The 17,098-nt window shown below is 36.5% G+C and overlaps 1 protein-coding gene across 1 annotated transcript in view; it reads right to left on the bottom strand.

The window, feature by feature from the left end:
* The window catches only part of LOC129271814 (uncharacterized), a 50,565-nt gene extending 38,607 nt beyond the window's left edge, over positions 1–11,958 (bottom strand). Inside the window, exons 1-7 of the mRNA XM_064106829.1 lie at positions 11,903–11,958; positions 9,500–9,598; positions 4,007–4,351; positions 3,651–3,749; positions 1,874–2,218; positions 1,501–1,599; positions 219–560 (exon numbers count right to left, since the gene is read on the bottom strand). Of these exons, the coding sequence (XP_063962899.1) occupies positions 219–560; positions 1,501–1,599; positions 1,874–2,218; positions 3,651–3,749; positions 4,007–4,351; positions 9,500–9,598; positions 11,903–11,933 (1,360 nt within the window). The 5' untranslated portion in view covers positions 11,934–11,958. The remainder of the gene's footprint in view (positions 1–218; positions 561–1,500; positions 1,600–1,873; positions 2,219–3,650; positions 3,750–4,006; positions 4,352–9,499; positions 9,599–11,902) is intronic.
* Between the last annotated feature and the right edge of the window lie 5,140 nt (positions 11,959–17,098).

The following is a 17,098-nucleotide window of genomic DNA, read 5'->3' as shown; positions in this document are numbered from 1 at the left end:
AGTTTTTGCATGAAAGTTGGTAGGCCATAGCTATTCTATACTTGATATAAAACTGTTAGTAACATACCGTATTCACTTGAATGGTCAAAAACATTTTTTAAAGGTTTGATTCATTACTGAACATTAGTGGTGGTTACATTTCATGTTTTTAACTTTGTCCTTCCAATCATATACCATTTAAATCCATGAAAGCGAATAGTAGCGTTAAATCTATTTACTTGAGAGATCAATAGCAAATATGTCAACATCTATGAAGAGATTGGTGTCATAAAGTCCTCCTATGACAACCATCCACATCTGATTGGTCTCCACATAGACATCATCAGAAGAGCTTCTATATCCAAACAGACTTGTGATGACAGACTGTGGATCAGATGGATCAGTACCTGTCCCAATTTGGATTTGATTGGTAGATCTGATATAGAAATCTTGGAACACGATTCGAAATCCATTCGTATCATTTGTTTGTAGCACGGTTGCGTGGTAAAATCGTCTTATGTAGTTGCGTGGTATGTCGATTGAATAAGATTCACCTGATTGCAGATACGTCGCAGTGTAATCTATTTATAAAATCGAGAGAAATGAAGGTAATGAATAAGATGTTTGACCAAACCTACCAAAAAGAAAACACAATCACAACACTGTGATACACAGTGTGACAACATTCCATTACTATTGCCGGTATGTAGATCTAAGGTGATTCACCTGATGGCAGATACGTCGCTAATCTAAGATGGTGCAGAGTAAGATACGTACAATAATCTGTTAAAGGCTCATTTTGACTAACATTGCTTCTAATTTAATTACAGCTTGTCGTCTATTCAGCACGCAATTATTTCATAACGGTCTGTCGCTAGCGCGGCACTTAACTAGGAGTGTAAATCATATCATACAATCTCAGATTGCAATTGATTTATATCTGTATAATTAAGTGAAGGGAATCTTTATCAAATGCATTTTCAGTTTGATTTAAATGTTTCACAAATCTTTGTGAGACGAGGTCCTGGTTATCTTCTACATATTAAAAGTTAAACGTTCCTGGAACATGTGGAAAGTGCACCCACCTGTTTTATCCAATCACAATGCTTCCAGTGCAAGTGGTTATGCATGCCTACTATGATTTTATGAAGGCTTATAATGACAAGACTAATGATACAAATATAGGGGAATTTGATTAAGGTATATGTTTCTCTAATTTATAGGCCTTTGCCTATAATAATGATAACCTGTTTTGCAAAGCAAACAAAGTGACGGCCATAATGGTGTACTCGTACATCAAGTATCAAGCTCTACATTAGCAAATGATGGTACTGTCAGTTTGCCACCGAAACATTGCGGTCGTTCAGTTTCCTACTTCGGATGACAACTATATATCACTCAAAATATTGATTTTGATTTTTGTTTTCATTATCAGAATAATTTAATCATTATTACTCAAATTGGAAAGCAAATGAAATAAAAAGTACGCAAGAGGCAGGGATGCTTCCATATTTGACTTACTGCATGCCGATTCATCTTCATAATAATCGCAATGGTACACTCCATCACACAGAACATCTGATGACACTTTCATATTGCTCCTCGGGCAATCAAACAGGGCTGATAGGGAGTAAAAATGGAGAAGGAAAAAATGCACTGCTATGTGAGCACGAAATTCACACAATGCATTATTGTAGGTCTACTGACATTTCCTGATCTCAACAATTTCCATCCTCAATTTCCCTTTGTTTCTGTCTCTCTTTAGTTAATGTAATCCTCATACTACTTTACACAAGGCTAATATTTTAATCGGTTTATAATTTTTTTTAATGAAAGTTGAGAGGCCCCAGTTTTTCTATACTTGATATAACACTGGTTAAAATATAATATTCACTTGAAAGGTCAAAAGCAACGATGTCCGCGTCAATCTCAAGATTGGTGTAAGTCAGTCCTCCTATGACACCAATCCACATCTCATTGGACTCTATGTAGACATCCCAGGGACAGCAATATGTAGTTCCATAGATAGTTGTGATGACAGACTCAGGATCAGAGGGATCAGTACCTGTCCCAATTTGGACTTGATTGGTAGATCTGATATAGAAATCTTGGAACACGATTCGAAATCCATTCGTATCGTTTGTTTGCAGCACGGTTGCGTGGTAAAATCGTCTTGTGTAGTTGCGTGGTATGTCGATTGAATGAGATTCACCTGATTGCAGATACGTCGCAGTGTAATCTATTTATAAAATCGAGAGAAATGAAGGTAATGATTAAGATGTTTGACCCAACCTACCACAAAGAACACACAATCACAGCACTGTGATACACAGTGTTACAACATTCCATTACTTTTGTGTGGTATGTAGATTGAATGTGATTCACCTGATGGCAGATACGTCGCTGGATAATCTAAGATGGTGCAGAGGAAGACACATATACAATAACCTGTTAAAGACTCATTTTGACTAACATTGCTTCTAATTTACGGCTTGTCGTCTATTGAGCACGCGATTATTTCATAACTTTACAATTGTCGCTAGCGCGGCACTTGCAAAGAGTGTAATCCATACCAATCTCAGATCCAAATTGATTTAAATCTGTATAATTAAGTGAAGGGAAGTTAGGGAACTATTATCAAATGCAATTTCAGTTTGATTTAATGTTTCACAAATCTTTGTTAGACGAGGTCCTGGTTTATCGTCAACACATCAAAAGTTAAACGTTACTGGAACATGTGGAATTATGATTTTATGAAGGCTTATAATGACGAAGACTAATGATATAAGTATAGGGGAATCTGATTAAGGTGTATGTTTCTCATATTTATAGGAATTTGCCTATTATAATGATAACCTGTTTTTGCACACATGGGTGAAAGCAAACAGAGTGACGGCCACCCGGGGGGGGGGGGGGCACTCGACCAAAAAAGTGGTAGGGGTGTGCCGCGGGCGAGACAAAAAACGGGGGCCTTGGAGCGGGCTCATTGTAAAAAGGAGGGTCCTCGGAACGGGCTTCGGAACTACAAATGTTTGTGAAAACGGGGGTCCTTGGAACGGGTCGCCTGCGTGCGAGTGCGTATGCATCCCTATGAAACGTACATGCAGCTAGCCCGGCGGCACGACTGACGGGCGCGCTAGCGCAGAGGCGATATTCGGACAGCGAGCTGCGGCCACTTTTCACCAAAATTGCTACCGGAACGGCGGAACGGAAAATATGCGAAGCCCTGGAACGGATTTTTTTCTTCTTTTTTTCTCGAGAAGAAGAAATTGCTATGCTCTGGAGCGGCTTTCTTTGTTCTTTTTCTCAATAAGACAAAAATGCTATGCCTCGGAACGGAAATTTGAGTGTAAAAATGGGGGTCCCCTCCGCGGCACATACCCACTATGCATTTTATACTGAGTGCCCCCCCCCCCCGGGGGACAGCCATAATGGTGTACTCATACATCAAGTATCAAGCTCTACATTAGCAAATGAAGGTACTGTCAGTTTGCAACCGAAACATCGCGGTCGTTTAGTTTCCTACTTCGGATGACAACTATATATCACTCAAATTATCGATTTTGATTTTTTGTTTCATTATCAGTATACTTTAATTCTTATTACTCAAAATAGAAAGCAAATGAAATAAAAAGTATGCAAGAGACAAAATGCTTCTCTATTTGACTTACTGCATGTCGATTCATCTTCATAATGATCGCAGTGGTACACTCCATCACACAGAACATCTGATGACACTTTCATATTGCTCCTGGGGCAATTAAACAGGGCTGATAGGGAGTAGAAAGGGGAAAGGGAAAAAATGCATTGCTATGTGAGCTAAAAATTCAGACAATGCATTATTGAAGGTGTACTGTCATTTTCTGATCATAACAATTTCCATCCTCAATTTCAATGTGTTTCTGTCTTCTTTTACTTTAAAATAGGCTAATATTTTAATCGGTTTATAATTTTTGGGGAATGAAAGTTGGCAGGCCACAGTTTTTCTATACTTGATATAAAACTGTTAATAAAATATCATATTTACTTGAAAAGTCAAAAGCAACAATCTCCGCATCAATCTCAAGATTGGTGGAAGTCGATCCTCCTATTACAGCAATCCACATCTTATTTGTCTCTACATAGACATCAACAGGGCAGCAGGTCCTGTATCCATCGATGGTTGTGATGACAGATTGTTGATCAGAAGGATCAGTCCCTGCCCCTATTTGGATTCGATGACTATAATATAGAAACAAATCTTGGAACACGATTCGAAATCCATTCGTATCATTTGTTTCAAGCAAGGTTGCGTGGTAAAATCCTATGGTGTAGTTGCGTGGTATGATGAATGAATATGATTCACCTGATTGCAGATACGTCGTTGAGTAATCTAAGCAGATTCCAAGGTACATAAAAATGTGTAAGAGTCATTACGACTAATATTGATGCTTATTTAAAGGTTGGATGGTGGAGAACGCCATTATTTCATAACGGCTTGCCCGTTAGCGCTGCACGTACAAGGAATGTAAATCATATTAACCTCAGATTACAATTATTAAGTAATATCTCTATAATTAAAGGAAGGGGATTTTCACCAAATGCATTTCAATTGATTTGAATGTTTCACAAATCTTGTAAGACCAGGACTCCGTCTTACACAGAGTTATGATTGATCTGATCGATCGTAACTCTATGGAAATCCATCGGTGTCATAATTATTTGTACGAAAATTTGCACAATGTCCTTTATATGCCAAAAGAAGCACAGTGAATTTTTAAGAAAACAATGAATGCATGAATATACATCATACCTAGAAAATACTTTGAACAAACATGCATAATAGATGTTGACGTTGCTAGCCGTTCATAGTTCCGATCGATCGACTCAATCGTATCTCTTTGTAAGACGGGGCCCAGGGCTCCGTAACACAAAGGTTTGCAATGAATTGGAAATATGGGAGAACCGCACTGATTGGTTCCCGGTCAGTATTTTAAACAGAGTGCACATGCAACGGAAAGCGTGGAGGCCTTATGTGCCACAGGGCACGTATGAGGCTGGAAGTAGTAGTAGAAGTAGTAGTAGTAGTAGTAGTAGTAGTAGTAGTAGTAGTAGCAGTAGTAGTAGTAGCGATAGTAGTAGTAGTAGTAGTAGTAGTAGTAGTAGTAGTAGTAGTAGTATTAGTAGTAGTAGTAGCAATAGTAGATTGATTGATTGATTTTATTCATCAGGTTACTATGAACAAGTACAAGAAAATATGAACAGAGGTGTATACCTTGACAGGATTGCCCATGAAAGCCGAGATGGCTTATTTCGAATGGGGTCCTTACATCAGTAACTGAAGACAATGTACATCTATGAAAAAACACCTATAGAATCTACAAACTACATCAATTAAGTCTAGACCACTAATTTAACACGATGAATTGTAAAACCTATTATAAAAAGACAGAAACAAATAAGTTTGCAATGAAAAACATTTACGCAGTCAACAAAAATGATTAAAATAATTGTAAAACAGGTTGAGTAAATGGTCATTACTTCTGAGTTACATATGAGAATTATACTAATAATCAGTTTTTAAGTAGAGCTAAATGCATCGTAACTAATACAAGATTCATGAATCGTAAAACCTAAGATATGAAAAAGGACAAATAAGTTTGACATCAAACTTTCACGCAAACAACAAAGTTTGATGTCAAAATTATTTGTACTTTTTCATATCTTAGTAGTAGCAATAGTGGTAGTAGTAGTAGCAGCAGTAGTAGTAGTAGTAGTAGTAGTAGTAGTAGTAGTAGTAGTGTTACTATACTGCAACAAATAACAAGTAAAATTTAGGTTTAGATTTTAATTTCCTTTTTTTATTACTGTAACAGGAAATTAATTATACATTTACAATCATAAATAAAACATAAATAAATATTGAGATTGCGATAATAATCAAAATGATAGTATCCAGATAAAAGTCCACAATGATGGCGATGATGAAACTGATGTTGAAGCACGATGAATAACAAGGGTCACTGTAACGAGTAGAAATGTCTGTGAAGACGATGTTGATGACGATTAACAGTCAAATCCAGCAATCCATGTGCTGAAAGGCGTTCATTAAACAGCTTGATGATCTCGATGAGAACTGAAAATTCCTCCTCAAAAGAATAATAATCATAATTAACATTTATATAGCGCTTAATACAAAAGTTTCTAAGCGCATTGGAAAGAGAAAAAAGAAGTAGCAAAATACAGTGAAAGAGAACAGGATATGGAATTAAGAGGACTGCTTAACGAGGTAAGATTTGAGGAGTGTTTTGAAAGATTCGACAGTGGATGCATTACGGATGGAGATGGGGAGATTGTTCCAAAGTTTAGGGGCAAGAGCAGAAAAAGGACGATCGCCATAACGGGTAAAAGTGCGGGGACCTAGAGATAATCGAAGGTGAGCAGTAGAAGAAGATCGGAGACGTTGAGTTGCAGAGGATGAGGGACAGAGAGAGATAAGATTTTGAAGGTAGGATGGGGCGAGACCATGGATGATTTTATAGACAAGTAAAGGAGGAGCTTGAAAATAATTCTATTATGAACCTGAAGCCAATGGAGGGAGTAGAGAATAGGGGTGATATGTTCAAATTTCTTTGTGAGGGTTACCAATCTAGCTGCAGTATTTTGAATTCTTTGAAGGGGGGGGGGGGGCTATTCTAGATTGAGGTAAACCAGCAAGTAAAGCATTACAATAATCTAAATGGGATGATACAAAGGCATGTACTATACGTTCAGTAGATGATTTATCAAGATACTTTCTTAACTTCCCTATCTTACAAATACCCCATGATGCACAACGACAAACATTTCTGATATGCTGGTTAAGGGTCAAGTTGTCATCAATAATAACTCCAAGGTCCCTTACAGTATCTGAACCACTGATATTTCCAGCGAGAAAATCTAAACAAGGTAAATGACCTGAACTCCTAAACCTAGAGAAAACATGCAGCATCTCAGTTTTTTAGTTCATTGAGCTGAACCTTGTTGTCGGATGACCAACGCTTGATATCAGCAATGCAGGCAGACAGTCTTTGAACAGCAACTCCTCGATCCGCTGGCTTCATGGTGAGATATATCTGAGTATCATCAGCATAGGTAGTATACTGGATACCTGTATGAGAGTTGATAATCCCTTCTAAAGGACCAGTATACAGGATATACAAGAGAGTTCCGATAACGGAGCCTTGCGGGACACCATAGGGCAGAGAAAAGGGTTTAGAAAATGAACCATTCACGACAACCTTATGGCTTCGTCCGGCAAGGTAGGATTCCAACCAAAGAAGAACAGTTCCGCTGAAGCCGTAATCATGTTCCAAACGTTGAAGAAGAACACCATGGTCCAGCGTGTCAAACGCAGCTGAGTAATCCAAAATGATAAGAACAGCCTCTTGTCCTTTATCCACAGCAAGCAGAAGATCATTCTAAACCTTTAACAGGGCCGTTTCAGTAGAATGAAAATGGCGATAAGCTGCCTGATTTGGTGGAAACAGCCCCTGCTGTTTCCACCCAAATAACTGCAAACAATTCATTGATGGCGTGCAAATGATTCAACAGAAGATAAATATTCCAGGTGGAAATAAAGTCAGATCTGACATAAAGTCTGGCGTGAAACTCTTAGCTCTGATCTGATATGATGAAGTGATCTGATGTGATGAAGTGATCTAATATGATGATGTTCTTGAAGAAACTGTAGCTTATATACAAATTACAACTATTCTAGAGACTTCTAGTATTCACTATTATGGAAGGCTCTAGTATTGTTTAAAAAAAAAACATTCTCCTTTCAGGAGCAGCCAAATTTCAGAAGACTCTTGAATGACCTCATTGAAATCAACAATGTCAACAAAATAGCTAAGCCTATTGTTCATTTCCACTACCAATACAAGTCTATTGTGAAGTAATCTCTATTCAGAAATAACAAAGAGTATTCAAAGATTGGTGTCCAACAAAGCTGTAATGGAACATTCTTGATCATTCTATGCTAAATAAATGAATGTAATTGCTCTTACGATTCTTCTTATATGTAACACCTCCCCCACTGGGGAAAAGAAAGCTTTACCGTAGTAAAGGTTTCTTTAAGATTACCCTTTTTCCCTTTAACTTTTCGAAGTCATCTTGATAAATTGTTTACAGTTATCGTGTACAAATGTGTACTGTACAAACATTTTTAAATAAATGAACATCAAAGACACTTTCTTCAAATGACATACTTGGTCAAAAGCATGAATAATTTCACTTTTTATACTCTTGAAAGAGCATCAACAATTACATTATTCTTTCCCTTTATGTGTACAATTTTCAAAGGGAATGGTTGGAGCATTAGGCTCCATCTGTACAGTCGTTGATTCTTTGTTTTGAATTTCTCAAAAAACACAAGAGGATTGTGGTCTGTATAGACTGTAATCTCTCCATTGCTTAGATACATCTCAAACTGCTGAAGGGCTAGTACGAGACTCAGGGCCTCTTTTTCAATAGTTGAATACTTCTTCTGAAACCGATTGAGTTTCTTACAAAAGTAGCACACTGGTTTTTCGATGCCTTCTTCATCTTCTTGGAGGAATACTGCTCCTACTCCAACATCACATGCATCAATAGCTACTTTAAACGGCTTTGTGAAGTTTGGAGCTGCCAAAACAGGCTCATTTACCAAAATGGCCTTTAATTTCTCAAATGATCTCTGACATTCGTCAGACCAAACATACTTCACTTTTGCCTTCAGCAGGTTTGTCAGAGGACTAACCACTGTACTGTAATTTGGAACAAATTTCCCGTAGAAGCCACTCATACCTAAGAATCTGAGCAACTCTTTCTTAGTTGTGGGAATTGGGAAGTCTAAGATAGCTTGTATCTTGGCTTCTCTAGGTAGCACTTGCCCTTGACCAATCACATGACCAAGGTATGTGACCTTTGCCTAATTTTATGGAGAGGAAACTTTAGACAGAAATGAAATTGACAACATTGGAATGTTTACGGTATGAAAATTAAGAGGATCTGGGCAAAGCAAACATTATGTTTATATATGTATGTTGTATATATATATAACATAGACATAAACATTTAGTCCTTAATATAATGTCTAACTATATGTGTGAGAATACGAAATTCAGAAAGAACATTCTTGGGCAGAATTGGGTTTTCGTGTGATTGTGCAAAACGAATGCAGTAGGCCTGTCCATGACGTGGTCAATTACGAAATTAGAAAATGAAGAATTATAGTACTCATTAAGTTACATTAGATAGAGTAACTGAGAACATTTGAAACAAATTTAACATAGATCATGCGATTTGGTGGGGTAAAATCATTATTCAAAAAAAAATTAAAAAAATTAAAGAGATCTATGAATATCTGTGAATATGCCTGCGGAACTTAGAAGGAGGGGCTCGAGACCCCTCCCCTCCTCCGCCCATATTTTACTTAGCCCCCTCAAATCTTCAAAAACATTCTGGCGATCCTTGGTATGGAATTAAAAACTTGAAACTTATTAAAAAACCTAAAACTCACTGCAATTTGATTCATCCTCGTAATGATCACAGTCGTAATATCCATCACAAACCATCGCCATTGACACGTTCATTTTTGATAGTGAACAACTGAAATGCTCTGTTAGAGTAAGAAAAAGAATAAAGTGTGATATTCGGGAATAGTTCAATTTTAATGATTACACTCAGCTAAACATAATGTTAAACTGAATCTAATCACTGACATATTGTTCCATTTCATGTAAAACTATTTCTGTTTAGTAAGATGGAAGATATGCCACAAAGGATGGATAAAGACGAAAAACAGTCACAAAGTTTAATCTGTTCTTTGAAAGAAAAACAAAACGATTCCCTATCTATCATGTTTATTATAAGAAACAGGTTCCCTGAATAGTATTGCAACTTGAAGTAATTGAAGGTTGCGTGAGAGAGGGGGTTTGTTGAAAAGTGGTCATTTTGATTTTTAATTCTAAATTAATTAAAAAACAAAATAATCATAACAAAATCAAGCACACGACACGTTCATGTTTGATAATGAGCAATTGAAATTCTCTGTTAGAGTAAGAAAAAGAATAACGTGTAATAATCGGGTATAGGTGTGGGCTATAAATGGGTGATTTAGGGTTTTACTGAAACATCAGTTTCTGTGTGTGTTCCTTTACCTTATCTCAACATGAAACGGCATTTTTTTTGTCTAGGGTCCGAGAAAGTGTGCCAGGCAAAAATCCAAAATGGCTGCCATCCCCCCCCCCCAAAAAAAAAAAAAAAAATAATAATAATAAATAAATAAATAAATAAAAATAAAAAAAAAAATTAAAAAAAATCATAGTTTTGGCCACAACTTCTATTTTTAGTGGTCCTTTTCCCTGGTTTTGGTGTCTATTCATTATGTTTTGGGGTAGGCAATTTGTTTTTACTAAAATTAACACTTTTAAGCTATTATCTTATTTGTAGAGTTCATAAGTAATTTTACCTAAATTTACACAATTTTTAGACCACTTTTGCAGTCGGAAATAGGTTTTATCGTCTTGTTGCTATTGGATACTAGACAATACGTGTTGAACAGTAGCAAGCAGCTTTGGCGGCGTAACAGGGGTCGGTGGCCAGGGGGGGGGGGGGGGTTCAAGAGCCAAAAATTTCCCGGTCATATCATGGTATGAACAGGCATAATGGTGTAATAAGGCGACTATTTTAAAGGTCAAGTCCACCCAAGAAAATTGTTGATTTGAATCGATAGAGAAAAATCAAACAAACATAACGCTGCAAATTTCATCGAAATCGGATGTAAAATAAGAAAGTTATGACATTTTTAAGTTTCGCTTATTTTTCACAAAACAGTTAAATGCACAACTCAGCGATATGCAAATGAGAGAGTCGATGATATCCACCACTCACTATTTCTTTTGTTTTTTATTGTTTGAATAATACAATCTTTCAATTTTTACAGATTTGACAATAAGCACCATCTTAACTTAACCATAAACTGTTAAAATAATGGTAATTCCACATGTTGAGGGAAAAATAAAAGTTTGTTTCACTTGAAAAGGAGGAGAAATTAGAATATTTCATATTTCATATAATAAAATACAAAAGAAATAGTGAGTGGGTGACGTCATCAGTCTGCTTATTTGCATACTGACAAGGATGTGCATATAACTGTTTTGTGAAATTAAGCAAAACTTTAAAATGTCATAACTTTCTTATTTTACATCCGATTTTGATGAAATTTTCAGTGTTTTGCTAGTTAGATTTTTCTCCTCTTTTTCAAATCAACTTTTTGTTGAGGTGGACTTGTCCTTTAAAAGGCCAGAAATTGCGTATCGGGCAAATTTATCTTTAAAAATAGTTGCGAGCGAGCAAATTTTTTTAACTTTTTCATACAAAATCCAATTTTATGATAGATTTTGACATGATATCCAGAAAATAATATATTTCACTTCTTTAGATCTCTTTAGATTCCTTTTTTTGTAGTCTGTACGCCACTGTGAACTTTATAGCAGTAGCGTGAAGAGTAAAAAAAGAAGAAAAAAGGGTTGAGTGAAAAGGGAGAGTGTGTTTGTGTATGCAAGGGCATTTATAACCAATAAGGCAGAACAGAAAGGATTCTCCTGAATTTTCTTTTCTTCTCTAGAACACACCCGAAGACGCCCAAACCGGCCCAAACCTACACGCACATACTCCCAAAAATAACGCACGCGCACTTTTTCCTTTGCATTGCTTGGACCGTGATTTATCAAACCCTGAACATCGACGAAATAACTTCATAAATAAATGATATGAATCTTTACGTATTAAAAAGCCCCCCCCCCCCAAAAAAAAAAAAAAAGACAAAAAAAAGACAGTGTTTCTCTCACACAATGTTATGAAGCATATTTCACCAATAAAAATAAATTTTGCGTATTATCAAATTTGATTTGATACTTACGACCAGCTGCATAGTGGATCATGGTATGCATCCAAAGAACAAGAAGAAGCTTGGATAACTGATGACCTCCTCCGCAGATTCTCTCCATCATTCTTGATAAGTACCGCCTATGTGAGCACCCCAACAAAATATGAGGATAATACGATAATAAAAGGAATAGCATTAAAACTCATGTTATTCAATGCATGTGCAGTGCTAGTATCGGAGGCCCAACATTTCTCGAGAAACTCACAATCGTCATAATACCTTTTTAATCAGTACAAATTGCACTCTTTTATTTTCTTACTGGGTGAACGGATCTCTTTCACGTAGGACACCTTGCTTTCTCCATGGATCCTACTAGTAGGATCCATGCTTTCTCATTCGTTTTTTCCCGTGGCCTAAAAAAGTAGAGCCCTCTTAAAAATCAGATAATCAGATTTTTTTCATTCTTTTTGCATATTTCCACTATGTTGAAGCAATTTTGGATTAATCCCTCATTTTATCGTTTAAGAATATTATCTTCTAAACTTGAAGTGGTCTTGTATACTCACGCTCCCCACTCATCCTATGCCTATTTGGATCAGAAACTGTCAATTCTTTTATCTGTCTAACCAGTGCTCTAGATCATTCGTGTTAATACCATGGTCACATTTGTTCTACGGCCGCCGTACGGCGAGTCGAAAACAGCCGTTTGAACATTTTTTGTACCAGCTATACATACAGGTGGTTTGGATCAAAATTAATAAAACGGCTGTTTTCGACTCGCCGTAGAGCAAATGTGACCATGGTATGATGAGTGTGCACGATGATATCATCACAGTGGTTTTGTTAACACAACAATAAGCCAGCTGAATCAGTAACGAAAAAAAAAGTTGCAGTTGTAATGGATGATTGCATATTGATCCGTAATATTTAGGATGTAATGTCTGATTAAGAATGGTTTACCTTGAAGCAACCATTTTCATACTGTTTTTTCTTGGTTAATATTTCTAGTCCCCGTCCTACAAAGAGTTACGATTGATCAATCGTAGCTGTATGGAAATCCATCGGTGTCATTTTTTTTCTACAGGAAAGTTGCACAATGTCTTTAGTAAACACAGTGAATTTTCAAGAAAAAAACAATGAACATGATGAATGCATGAATATACATCATATTTTGAAAATATTTTGAACAAACATGCATAATAGATGTTGACGTTGCCGGCCGTCCATAGTTGTGATTGATTGGATCAATTGCCACTCTTTGTAAGACGGAGCCCTGGGCCCCGTTGTACAAAGAGTTACGATTGATCCGATCCATCAGTGTCATAATTTTTTCTACAGGAAATTTGCAAAATGTCCTTTGTAATCAAAGGAGAACGCTCCAAATTGTCAAGAAATCAATGAATTTATGGATATGGATTCATATCTAGATTTTTTTAACAAACATGCATTTCGTATGTTGACTTTGCTGGCTTTCCATAGTTGCGATTGATTGGATCAATCGTAACTCTTTCTACAACGGGGCCCTGGTGTGTTTGTCTTTATCCAATATTTGCTTGCAATGTGTTTCCATAGCTTCCCGTAACCGAAGATGGTGGTAGATGGGATGGAAAAGAAGGTCGAACAAAATAATGAAACATTATTATGAAAGGACGAAACATTCGCTATTCTGTCCAATCAATACTCGATTGATCAATGTATATGGTGAGCTGAGTTGAGGATAACAAAGTGTCGTATTTAAAAAAGAAGGGACGTAATTATATCCAAAACTAGGCTTGTGTGCGAGAATCATAGGGCACATCTGAATGAACATTTCACAAAAGAGGAGAACAGCATATAATACAGGCATATGTATGTCGAAAAGGGCTATATCACACTATACCTGTTAGTAGTAGAATGGGTCTCTTTCTTTATAAGGAGAAAGGGAGGCATAATTATGATTGATTGGTTTTAGGCACATACGGAGGATATCCATCTTATGTTCGGAAAGAAGGGGTAGCGAGTAAAAAAACATTTTTTTATAAAGACGTGTTTATTTGTTTAATCTACTTGTCTTATCGATTATAAGCTAGCTGAATAACAGGAAAAAGAAAAAGAATGAATATGATTTTAAACGTGTAATGGATGATTGCATAGTATTTCCTTATATTAAGGATATTACGTTTAAAAATAATTTACCTTGGAGTATAAATTCATAACATTTCTTTTTCTTTGTTAAAAATTGTCAGCGTGTGTGGTCATTCAATATTTGTTTGCAACTGTTTCTATAGTTTTCGCTAAGCGATAAGCATGGTAGATGGAATGGAAAAAAGCAAACAAATTCGAACAGTGTTGATAAACACCGGTAGTTTATACACTGTCATAATTATGGATTTACCAAACAAAGCAATTTCGATAGAGGAAGTAAATGAAATAGTGGTTTTCATTAATCAAGTGGCATAAACCAAACAAGCAATATCAATCAGGTTTTATAACCGCAATGTCAATTCTATTTTTTTGTGATCAATATATAAAAAATAATGGATAGAACTCGACGTAATGCTGCCGCACACACGACCTTCAATCTACAGGCTAATAAGTACTCCATGACACAATTAACAGTATGTGTAGAGGTGTTCAATCATGGCTCAGTGGAGAAGTCTTCGAATCCCACTGCAGCACTCGCGTCCTTTGGCAAGGCGTTTATCTACATTTGCCACTCTCCAACCAGGGGTAGTAAAAAGGTAACCGGTAGGAAGTAAGGCCTTGAATGCTCGAGCGCCCGATAAGAGTAAACGTGCTAAAGTCGGGGTAATACCAGTTACGCCGCACAGATATACACATTGTACAATATATCGTTAGTGCGGTTAGTGCGGTATATTGCTATTGACGATTTTTTGGTCAGGTAAATATGACCGAAATTTTGGCATGACATTCTAGTTAGGTATACATTTTTTTGTCTCAAAGTGGCAGTATTAGGTATAGGCTTCAAAACTCCGAAGAGTGTAACCTATGCACCAAAGCTTGAGCATTTATTTATATTGACGTCATAAGCCACACCCATTTTTACACATTCCTCTTTATATTTATGATCAATTTTACAGAATAAACATATATTTGATATCAAAGCGAATGAAATAATGAATAAGAATATATGGATCGAAAGGCATTTAAGTCAGTGCAGGTTTAAAGTTCATTTAAGGTCTTCACAGGTAAAACTGGGGCATAACATGAATAAAGCGTACATTACGAAATGTCTCATGTGTTGGAAACTAAGATCAGATACAGCGTATTATGCATTTTTCTACTGTAAATTTTAGTTAGGAGTGTGTATCTCATAAATCTGATGATTGCCACGTACGAACCTTGCCATTCTGAGGCATTTTTTAAAATTAACATCATAAACCACACTCACAAGCGCCCCCCCCCCATCTGTACGCAACGGCTCGTACATGAATTATCAATTAGTTCGATACAAAATCATTCTAAAAAAACTCCTTTGTGATTTTTTTTTGGTTCTTACTTTTGCTTGTTATGGAGGTTTCAAATTTAATCACCCATGACATTTTATTGAGTAGTTCCGCTTACAACATGTTCAGTAGGCCTATTCAACGCGTTTATCCTCATGCGAATGAAATGTGTTTACGGCTCACACGAAATTAAAGAGCTATTTGCTGGTGTATTCTGTCAAAGAGGAAGAGCTATTCGGTAAAGATTCTACCCTTACTTGTTTTTCATCTTTGGTTCCTCAATGACGGCCAGTGGCATAAAAAAACAACAGTAGGGGAAGGGGCAGGTTGAGCCACCACCCCCAGGCCAATAATGAATGAGTCAGACATAGTGGTTGTGTCATGTATTGATGAACCATTGCATGACCCCTAACCCATGCACCACATTGTTTTCAACTTTGAAACAAAAAGTACTTTTTAGAGGGAAAATACAAATTTCAGCAAAAAAAGTATTTAAAAAAGGGTGTGAAATAGATAAGTGTTTTTTACACACACATATGTCTTTAAATATAATAAAGAGATAAGAACAATATTGTTAGTCCAGGTATGGATCTTCATTCTTGTCATAGTCTTTTGCATGATGGATGCATAATAAATATGTGGATGCGAAATTGTCGCATTAAGTTTGGACTGGGGTAAGTTGAGCCATGGTCATTCTCATGGTAATGTATATAGAAAATCAAACTAACCTTAAACAACCATCGATATGTAGGCAGAAGGAGCAAATTTACATGACTCGTTTTAGAGGATGTTAGTATTAACAATGTATAGAGAATTAGAAAATAAAAAAGACCTTCAATAAAAAAATTGACATGCTGGTTCTTCCTCGATGCATTTTATACATAGTTTTTGTGGCTCAACTTACCCCACAGATGGGACAAGTTGAGTCATTTGACATCTCTTTTTTCAAAGGTGACAATGACTTTCAGTGTGGGGGTAGAAAGTTATATATAGGTGAAAAAATATTTCAGAATAATTAAATTTTAAGGCAAGGTACTCATTTCTACAAGATCATTAATCATATCAATTCTAACATACGAAAAGCAAAAAGTGTCACAACTCACCCCGCCTTCCACTACTTTTTCACAATTCAGACTGTGCCCGAAAGGGCATTTCTCGAATAGGACAGGACACACGCAACCTTTGAAACAGATAAGGAGCACATTGTGTGGACATTTCAGGGGTGAAAATGCGTGCCTTGCACACTGTAAAAACTGTGGTGTTAAAACTGACACCAATTGGTGTTAATAGAGGACCACACCCTGAAGTGTTAAAATAACACCCTATAGATTGAACATAACACCAAAGAGTGTAAATATAACAACCATAGGTGTTGTAATAACACCTATAGGTGTAAAACTAACACCGCCAGTTTAACACCGGTGTAAAATAACTGGTGTGGTCCCCTATGTACACCGATTAACATCACAGTTTTTGCTGTGCAGCGCTGAAAAAAATGTTTGGAGTTGTTTCCACACCCCTCCCTCACCCTAAAGCGACGCTTAATTCAGACCCTGACCTGCCTGTTTGCTGGTTAAGGCCTTTATGTAATGTGTGTGTACAATTAGTACAAATCTGCTTTGCATGACAATAAAAGAATTGAAATGAATGGATTTGGGTATGGAAATTTTTGTCAAATTCGAGTAAATCAAATCAGTTAATGGATCCTGGTTTGTCTCGTCTTTGCCTTTTCATTGCATTGCAGCTGATTAAAATGTTTGAACGCATTTAACAAATTAAATTA

The sequence above is a fragment of the Lytechinus pictus genome, chromosome 11, assembly GCF_037042905.1.
Source record: "Lytechinus pictus isolate F3 Inbred chromosome 11, Lp3.0, whole genome shotgun sequence".
NCBI lineage: Eukaryota > Metazoa > Echinodermata > Echinoidea > Temnopleuroida > Toxopneustidae > Lytechinus > Lytechinus pictus.
This window is presented reverse-complemented; position numbering and strand designations above follow the sequence as displayed.